Source organism: Lupinus angustifolius, chromosome LG03 (genome assembly GCF_001865875.1).
Source record: "Lupinus angustifolius cultivar Tanjil chromosome LG03, LupAngTanjil_v1.0, whole genome shotgun sequence".
Lineage (NCBI taxonomy): Eukaryota > Viridiplantae > Streptophyta > Magnoliopsida > Fabales > Fabaceae > Lupinus > Lupinus angustifolius.
The window spans coordinates 1639690-1649554 of NC_032011.1; the positions used below are offsets into that span (position 1 = coordinate 1639690).

The 9865-nt window shown below is 33.5% G+C and overlaps 2 protein-coding genes and 1 non-coding gene across 6 annotated transcripts; 2 read left to right on the forward strand and 1 right to left on the reverse strand.

The window, feature by feature from the left end:
* Nucleotides 1668-6086, reverse strand: LOC109342929. 4 transcript variants are annotated; one of them, XR_002107136.1, is made up of 6 exons: nucleotides 5942-6085; nucleotides 3371-4438; nucleotides 2963-3000; nucleotides 2669-2873; nucleotides 2463-2542; nucleotides 1668-1922 (listed from the first exon to the last, which is right to left on the reverse strand). XR_002107136.1 is itself a non-coding variant. In XM_019580998.1 (5 exons), exons 2-5 carry the CDS (start codon nucleotides 4418-4420, stop codon nucleotides 1905-1907), a joined length of 1311 nt encoding a protein of 436 aa, XP_019436543.1. In that variant the 5' UTR covers nucleotides 4421-4438; nucleotides 5942-6086; the 3' UTR covers nucleotides 1668-1904. The 4 variants fall into 4 exon arrangements, 2 of the variants coding, with proteins under 2 accessions (XP_019436543.1, XP_019436542.1); XR_002107135.1 differs by having other exon boundaries at nucleotides 2459-2542; XM_019580998.1 differs by lacking the exon at nucleotides 2463-2542 and having other exon boundaries at nucleotides 5942-6086.
* TRNAS-GCU lies at nucleotides 7036-7117 on the forward strand. Its single transcript has one exon. It is a non-coding gene; the product is annotated as a tRNA-Ser (tRNA).
* Nucleotides 8453-9307, forward strand: LOC109342932 (calmodulin-like protein 3). The gene has a single exon (XM_019581000.1). It carries the CDS (start codon nucleotides 8713-8715, stop codon nucleotides 9163-9165), a length of 453 nt encoding a protein of 150 aa, XP_019436545.1. The 5' UTR covers nucleotides 8453-8712; the 3' UTR covers nucleotides 9166-9307.

Sequence of the window (9865 nt, forward strand, 5' to 3'; positions counted from 1 at the left end):
CTTGGATCTAACGGGCCAACTCACGAGTTAACTCGTAGGATTGGTAGATCTTACGAGTTTTCAAGAGTTAGCGAGTCACGTGCCCACTTTGAATGCGATGTCACCACTGTTGGTGAGATCGTCGGGAAAAACCGTAAGATCGTGAAATCGGAAAGATCTTACGAGTTACTGTTTTTTTTTTTTACAAAAGCCGCAAATTGTAAAATCCTATTCTTCTAAACCCGAATAGAAGGAAAACCCATGACCCAAAATTATTTGACCCCACCCAAAATTATTTTAAACCCTAAATAGCAACATAAAAAATATATCATACCAGAAATTAATTTCCATGTGAAAGAAGTCTAAAAGTTTTTCTCATCTTCATCAAGTAAGTTTTCCTTCTTCATCTTCAACATACTTACTGTGTTCTTTGTGAAAAATATTATAATTTATCTCTCTTATTTTGACCAAAAACCATTAATGAAGATGAAGAAGTCAATGAAGATGATTATCTTGATATGCCATTGTATGATTTGATTTATTGATTTAGATATTAGGTTCTAATACTTGTTGGTATTTTTTGCTGCAAACACTTTAGTTGATTGTGTTGACATGTTAGTTTTGCAATTATATGAGACCTAATACTTTAATATGAATATATTTTGATGTTGAAGTTTAAGTTTTATCAAGTGCTACTTGTTAATTTTGTTATTTATAGCAATAGAGAAAGCTGGAGTTTTTATTATCTTGTGTATATGTATATATAAAAAAAATCAATATTTGGTAGGATCTTACGATCCGTGTTACGATCACACGTTTTACGTTTTCATTTACCCCTTCCGATCTTACGTAAGATCTCGATCTTGTCAACTATGGTCCTTAGTTCCTCTACCTCCTCACAAGAAGGCAATTGGGTGCAGTGATGTAAAGCTCTTTTTGATCCGTAGATAGACCAAAGGGTCAAAAGTCTAATTCATGTGAGTGACACTTATTAAGAGGAACAGACACATCCTGAAAGAGATTAATTTCTTACTAAAAGATACTTTTGGTTATATCAACAAAAAAAAAATTTTAGTTGCCTTCATAATATGGTTTGAAATGTGTATGAGTGTGATAAACAACCTTTCCCAATAATCATTACAAATTTGTTTTTGGTAGAATTTAGTTCTTGTTCAATGAATTAGTACATTGTTGAATGTTGAATAGCAATACTGGTTCAATATTTATGCCCTGACACATTCATGGTTTTCATTCAAGAAACACAACACTCTTGTCAACAACAATTTTCCCTAGTATATTCACATACCAACCAATGATGTTATGGCAATAGAAAATGACTTATATAAGAGTGTGAGTATCATAACAACAAATAATGTTAATTGAAATTAACAGAACAAATATATACATATAAGTGTATAATAACACAAGAAGCCTTGGCCCCCTAATAAAGAGAAAAAGCCCAAGAGTTTTGGGGAGCAACATAGTCTATGCACGAACAGAGTAGAAGTTTTTTTACACTATCAGTGCATTATTCATCATTTATATGTTAATCATTATTGACTCTTAACCAAAAGTAAAACACATGAGTAGTACATGATGTATACTAACCGAGTAAAAAACTTTACACTTACAAAACATAGATATTAATAAAATAGAGGGAAAGTGTAAGCAGAAAGTAATAAGAAAAGGAAAGAAAGAAAATTGTAAATATTGGACATCATGATAAGTATCTGAAATTGTAAAATATAAGATCCACATACATTTTGATCAGAAAGATTGTCTCAAAACCCAGTGCAGAATAAAACCAGAAGAGTAATTTCTATGATTTCCTAAGTACCAAAACTTGAAAAAACTTTATGGCAGTCTTGATAGCTATTTAACTGATATCTACCTCAAAGGCTACCTTTCTGTAAGTATAATTCTTCCTAAAAGCATAGATCAACCTGCAGCAAATAAATTAACATGATTAATAGAATCATCTTAAATATTAATTTATGTAATTGGATATTTGAACCATATAGCCTCAGGATACAGTTCTGATGCAGAAAACTAAGCCGCCTAAACAAAGTTAACAGTACCAATAAAGTGTTGGTCTAATGGTGTAAGGTCCCACTAGATTCTCATAAAAACCAAAATGTCAATGGTTTGATTCTGGGGAGTGACACTTGTTAAGAGGGGCAGTCATGCACCCCGAAAGGGATTAGTTTCTGACCCATAGGGTGAGAGGATACCCTTGGTAGTACAAAAAAAATAAAGTTAATAGTAGCAACAAAGTACTACATGCTTCAGAAATGCGATCACCTAAAAGACAATTTTCAAAGTGGTTCTTTCCTTACAGTCATACAAGTCCATCAGAAGAGATTTAAGTTGATTTACAGAAAGATCAGCATTGCATGTTACTATGAGATAAAAATTCAAGTGCATGACCAATCTCACTATTACTCATGCTTCTCAAAAAAGATGAGTTGGTAACTCATACCTACCAAATGTCTTGTTCCACTTTGGATTCATTAATAAAACATCTGTATGCCTCCGATGTAGCAAAAAGCACCTCGTGGAATTACTGAACGACGAAAACAAAAATCATAAAAATGTGATAGCATCAAATAAATCGAAAGAACTTCTTAATCACTCATTTACTCAATTCAATTTAAACTGTATTGATACATCAGAAGAATAAACAAAGTACCTTGGAGATGAGCCGCATGGATCTTCTCGGCTGAACTGTCACAGCAACATTCTTCATGCTTCGTAAATTTTTTGCAGGAGGGTTATCATTGGAACCTTGAATATCAGGGTCTCTGTGTTTCCTCTTTCTACGAAGGTCCATTTTAGAGTCCTGATTATCGGACTCTAGGCCAGACTTCTTAAGCGGGTCGTCAAATTGGGAGCATCTGAAAGAAGCACAATATGAATATGCTCAAATCGGTAGTATATAAAAGGTTAAATAACATAGAAAAGTGTTACTAAGAAGAGTATTTACTCTGAACTCTCCCTTCCATTAAAAATCTTGCCCATCTCCTGAAAAATCAACAAGATGTTTTATTTACATAACACAACTGAACTCATAAAAACAAAGACAAATATTAGACACATAAGACAGCCAGAAATAATGACATAATACAATAGCACAAAAACACTAATAAGCCTACAATGAAAAATATACGGATTTGAGTAATAAGAACACTACTGATGATTTCCAAATCTGAAGTTTTCAAGAGGCACAATGATATAGGCATCAAAATTTAATACTAATAGGAATCATATAAATGCAACAATGAGACTAATTTTACATTCTTATACTTGTGTAAACCGAGCACCAATTCAGAAGTTTTTAATAATTTAGCAACATGGAATCTAATGTATTTGCATGAAAAGTGTATATACATACCTCACTTGAATTGACTAGTCCAACCCATTCTGCATCTAGAGTGTTCTTAGGGTCACTTAAATCCAGGAGTACATCATTTTCACAGAGAGAAACGGATACATATTTATGACAACTTGCAACTTCTGAAATTTGCAGCTCTGTAGAACCACTTAATGAAGATCCGGGATACACCACATCAGGGTTCACCATGCAAGAACCATTTAGCAGAGCACAGTCCTCAGAAATTTCATTACCGTGCTTTGAATTTTGACACTCTAGTTTGTCAGGAACTGACGGCGAGTTGCCAACAGAACCACGCGACTTGAAGAATAGAGTATCAGTAACATCTGAATCAGGGATTTTCTTAGGTAAAGCTTTAGCACAATATTCAGAGCCAGCAATATAATTGTTTTCTGCACCACAACTAACTTCAGCTGAGACAGCTGATCCATATTCCTTCAAATTATCCGCTACATTCAAAGTGAGTGCTGAGAAAGCTGATTCATCTTCCTTGACATTATCTGCCACATTTATGGTTATGCTGCATGGAATTAATGAATCACCTAATAAAGGGCTCCGACCTTTATTCTGTTGATCTAACCCTGTCACATCATCTTTTGCCAGTTTCAAGCTCGAGGAAGATTCAATCTGTCTAGTATGATCATCAATTTGGTCAGAATTTGTCTTTGATAAAAAGGAAGTTTTCCCTTGTGTAGAACTCTCTCCTAAATAACCGAGTTCCTGCCGAAGACTCCTGGAATTTTTTCTATTAACGTCCATGCTTGTGCAAACTTCATTCCTCAATTTGTTAATCCAATCTGACGGGGAAGAGTTTAAATCAACACAAAGATTAATTCCCTCATCGTTCCAGACAAAGAACTCAAGAGAACTTGGAGGAGCTTCCGTAATTGCTTTTAGTGAAGAAGCAAAACCTTTCTGAGATGCAGCTATTTCTATAGCTCCAGAATTATTTTGGTCAAATTTTGGCACAGTGCAGTCTCTTGTATTGCCCGAATGAATATTAGAGCTTCTTCCTGGCAATTTGTTCTTCTTCGAGGCTCCATGAGACATTGTATACCTAAACCCCTCCTGCATATGATGAACATCATAACATAAGCACACATAGGAAAGGACTGTACTAAGAAAAGAAAAAATATAATCAAAGACGGATTAACTCGTTTCTGATCATATGCCCTCACCCTTAGAATATTAGATGCATATATATTTGGTGTCAGCCACGATATGTAGTGTCCAATCCATAGTACAAATTACATCTAAGACATAGTTTTTAGATTCCAAACAAACATGTAAACAATAATGACTCTTATATTATCTTACTTGCAAGACATAATATTATCACAATCCAAATATATGCAAAGGAACCACTCCATGATATTTAGAAAAAAGAGAAAAAACATTGAGATTTGAAATATGAACAATGAAGCGTAAGCATATAAGGAAATCAGTAAATGCAGAACAATTTTTCCACCAACCACTATTGAACTTCGGTCTGGTTTGGGAAATATTTAAAACTTTGATGGAGGATCGATTATGTAGGAAGTGAATACTTAAGAAATACAATTCTTTAAATCTGTAAAACACTTCCAAAAATTTCCATGTGTTATAAATACAAAAGAAGTATGTCATAAAAATACACATGCGCTGACATTTTTGCAAATGCTCGGAATGTGCTATAGCTATACCATTCAACTTTCTATAAGTGAAAGTATGAAATTTTATCCCTCATTGGCAAGTGAATGATTAAAATTAATAGTTATAAGCCTTCCCCTCCAAACAGATTATTACAATCTTATTACGCTATACCAAACTAAATTATTTGAGATGAAGTCAACAACCACAAACAAAGAAATTCGAGAGCAAAAGAGTAGAATGTTAACTAGGAAAGGGGAAAAATCAAAAGCATAACCAGCAATGGTTGACACTATTAGTGAGGGACTATATATAGTGTTGCATTCACAATAAGGTTTATTGTTAGTGTGTTATTTATAAGTATCATGTAAACCTTAGATGAGTTGGGATCTTCCAATTGTTCTATGATGCCATAGTTACCCTTGACCCTAACTTTCTACCCAGAAAAATAAATCAAAAACTTATTATTAGGGATTCAAGTCAACCATTTTAAGAGTTTTTTGGTAATACTAGGGATATTCTTCATCCCATGGAGTAAGGAACTAATCCATTTCGGGCTGCATGGATGCCCTCACAACAAGTGTCGCTCACAGGAATCAAACCCTCCACCTTTTGGTCGATCTAGCATGGCTTTACACCACTGGACGAGCGCCTTGTTGGTAACCGTTTTAAGATTTTAGGAAAAAGAAAATTGGTTCCTTTACATGACTAGAGTTTGATTCATCATGCCTACCCTATTGTTTCCAACACCACATACCACATTGTTGCAACTTCCTTATGGTATGATCTTAGCTTAACTAACATGTTATAGACATATCAACAACAACAAAAACAGTGAAGCTGCAAAATCAGATAGGAGCATAGTTTGGAGAAAAAAGAGAAATGTAGTTGAAATCTATAATAATGAATATTGAATAATGAAGAAGAGAAGAGAAAGAGTACCTGGTGATGAGAAATGTGAAAGTGAGCCAAAAATGGAAAAAGATGAAAACTTTAGATTATAGAGACAAAAAGGAGGAGCAGTAAGGGGCCTAAGGATTCAGACTTGGACTTCAACAATGGGTGCTGCCATTCATATGTCAGAAACCTTAATTTTGTGAATCCCTAAGGTGTGATTCTTTATGGATTATATCATCACTTTTATCCTTCAAATTTATCAATTTCATCCTAAATAAATGAAAATCAGTTTAAGATTATACTAACGTGTGCAAGTTTTATTCTTCTTAAGCAAAGTCATTAATTTGAGTATTGTGAATGAAAAAATAACATACCTATAAATGTTTCCGGCTAGAAGGAACATTATTGTGTCCGGTACAATCTAAAACAAAAAAACTTATGAACATTAGTTAAATAGTTTTGACTAAGGTCTTCAAAAATTTATTATAGAAAACTAATTTGATTTAAATGTACTTCTTATATAAGTTTATATACGATAGGATTTGTGCACTTTTAACATATTATATAATTAGAGCTTTTAGATAAATTTAAATTCGTTTATTTAGACAAACTCATATTCATGAAGTTGTTTACTTAATATTATTTGGATTTACCAAACTCTTCAGTTAAAACTATGGATTTAATATGTATATATTAACTACTATTTATTCTCAAATAAAAATAATATAAATTAATGATAAATGATGTATAGACAGTGTAAAAAACTTTACACAATCTATGGATAGATTTTAAACTCCGTCCATATTAATAATCATACATTAAGATGGGTTGGTTAAAATGAAATCCCCACTTGTGTTACTCAAAGATCATATAATTTGAGTAGGATAATTTAAGAGATATATAAAGCTATAAAATTCTACATAGAATTAGACCTCACATGCAATGAAGTTTTTCCACAAAATTAAGAAAGAAGAATAAAAAGCATGAAATATATATATATATAAAAAAAGTTGAAGGAAATATTGGTACATAGAATAAGTTTTTTAAAGTTGTACCAAATATCAACTACTTTATTCTTTTAAAAAGCATGAAAGTATATAGTATTATTTGTAGTATACAAGAGAAAGAATGAACAAAAAGTCGCTTTGGCCGAGTGGTTAAGGCGTGTGCCTGCTAAGTACATGGGGTTTCCCCGCGAGAGTTCGAATCTCTCAGGCGACGTTTTATTTTTTGTTATTATTATTCCTTATATTTTTTTTTAGTTTCCCACAAGTATCCTCGTACTGGAGGCAATCATGTTCGAGCTGGAAATATCCACAGGTATATAGGGCTAACTCTCCCAGCGGACAATTTTTCCATCCACAAGACTCGAACTCGAGACCTTGCTTAAGGGGAATCAAACATGTACTACTTGAACCTGTCCGAACCGAGAACATCCACAGGTACGTGAGACTAACTCTCCCAGCGGACACTTTTTCATCCACAAGACTCAAACTCGAGACTTTGCTTAAGGGGAATCAAACATGTACCACTTGAACCTGTCCGAACCGAGAACATCCACAGGTACGTGAGGCTAACTCTCCCAGCGGACACTTTTTTCATCCACAAGACTCAAACTCGAGACTTTGCTTAAGGGGATCAAACATGTAATACTTGAACCAACGGTCGTTGGTTTATTATTATTCCTCATATGCTTCTCCCTATATAATAACTGTTATTATTAATACTCTCTTTATTATTACTCTTTTGTCTATAATTATTCCATAGTTTCTCTTAATGTGAGGCAACACATGGTGCATAATATAATGCTTGGCCAGCTCCATTCTTCAAAGTCTTACTCTCATTCTTTTACCTTTCAGATCCTTCATCAACGCCCACTTCCACCAATCATTTTTATATATCTCACTTATTGCTAAATAAATAAAGTGGTCCAATCTTATGTCAATTCTCCAACCATACCCCTTCATTAAACCAATTACATACACAAAGGAAATATAATATAAGATTAACAACTACAATTGTATTAAATTAGTTGGTGTACTACCTTGGAGAGTGGGAGGGTCATAGGGGCAAGAATTATATCTTGGACTAATAATATTGAAGTAAAAAATAAAAAAATAATAAATATTTAATTTTTTTAATTAACATGTCATATTTTCATTTGTTCAAAACATGACTTGAGACAACAAATCATTATTCGATAGGACACATATAGTTGGTGTTTGACCTAATGTCTAGTGCCCTGCAATATATTATTTGTGGATCAGGATTAGATTATTGGTTTGTCAAACAATAACCATAACAATAACAAAGAGGCAAGCACAATGAGTCCCCTATTGAAGTGAGGCATAGAATAGTTAAATTAAATAACTTTAAAGCATCTTTTATTTAATGTAAACGCGTCTATGAAACAATAAAGTCCTAATGAATAATGATGGTCCTTATAATAAGCCAACTACTCCTAAAAGTTAAAGTCCATCTTCCATTTTAAAAACCTACCCATATCAATCATATTTGTCATTGGATCAAGAATTACATGAACTAACAAAGAAGAAAAAGTTAACAAAAAGAAGCTCTCCTACTTAAATTTCTCTACCTAACTACTTCTCTCTTATTTAGATCCCATCATATCTCCATAGTCCTAGCATGCAATAAACACACACCACATATTCTTTTTTCTCATTCCTCTAATGCCAATTGTTTTGCTTAGGATCTTTACATCCTTCTTAATTCATTTCTCTTTTGTTTGGTCCCTAAGAAACTAAGATTCATTTCACTATCATTTTCTTTGTCTTATTATTAAGAGAATAATAATAATGGATCCTACTGAACTCAAGCGAATTTTCCACCTCTTTGATCGTAATGGTGATGGCCGAATCACGAAGAAGGAGCTAAATGATTCCCTTGAGAACTTAAGCATTTTCATCCCAGACAACGAGTTAACAAAAATGATTGAGAAGATCGATGTCAATGGCGATGGTTGCATGGACATAGATGAATTTGGTGAGTTGTATCTATCCATCATCGAAGATCGTGATGAGGAGAAGGACATGAAGGAGGCATTCAACGTGTTCGATCAAAACCGTGATGGGTTCATTACAGTTGAAGAGTTGAGATCGGTTTTTGCATCTCTAGGGTTGAAACAAGGAAGAACGGTTGAGGATTGTAAGAAGATGATAATGAAGGTTGATGTTGATGGAGATGGAATGGTGGATTATAATGAGTTCAAGCAAATGATGAAAGGTGGTGGATTCAATGCTCTAAGTTAACAATCTATGCATGTTATTTGTCATTTCATGCAATCACAAAATGGTTTTGGTTTGGGTTAAGATTCACACCAAAACCTAGTTAAAGATTGTAAGTGTTTGTGGTACTATTATTCAGTAAACTACAACATGTTTCCTATTTTTTAAGCATCTTAAGAAAATGATATACATGCTAGGTTGTTTTGGGAGAATAGTGCCATAAACACAACCTAGGTTTTGTCCTAAGTTTGATGATACCCATGATGTAAATAAGTTGGGGAACTTAGGATGCATATCAAAATGAATGATCTCCATCTACTTATGTAAGTTGGGGAACATGTCTTTTGTATGAAGCACGTATTTAGCTTTTTTGTCAATCCTAAGTGGTTAGTATGGACATAGATCGACCGTCTCTAAATGTGTTTTATTCTTTATTCCAGACCAAAATCTGATTAGTTCAGGACAAGGAATGAGACACTCTTAAAGACAAATGATCATTGACCAATTAGTACAACAAAATAGATGAAATGAGCCTTAGTAATAATAATATTTCTTCTTTTAGGGGAAGGGAAGGATATTAGCACTCTTATATTATGTGCTTGTATTTTCTTGGGGCCAGAAGGGTTGGTTTTGTGTCCACTAAGTAAAACTATGTTTTGGTGTTTTCTGTTGAATTTTGATTTCCTTCTAATTCCATTGATTTATTTGTTGTAATAGTATCATG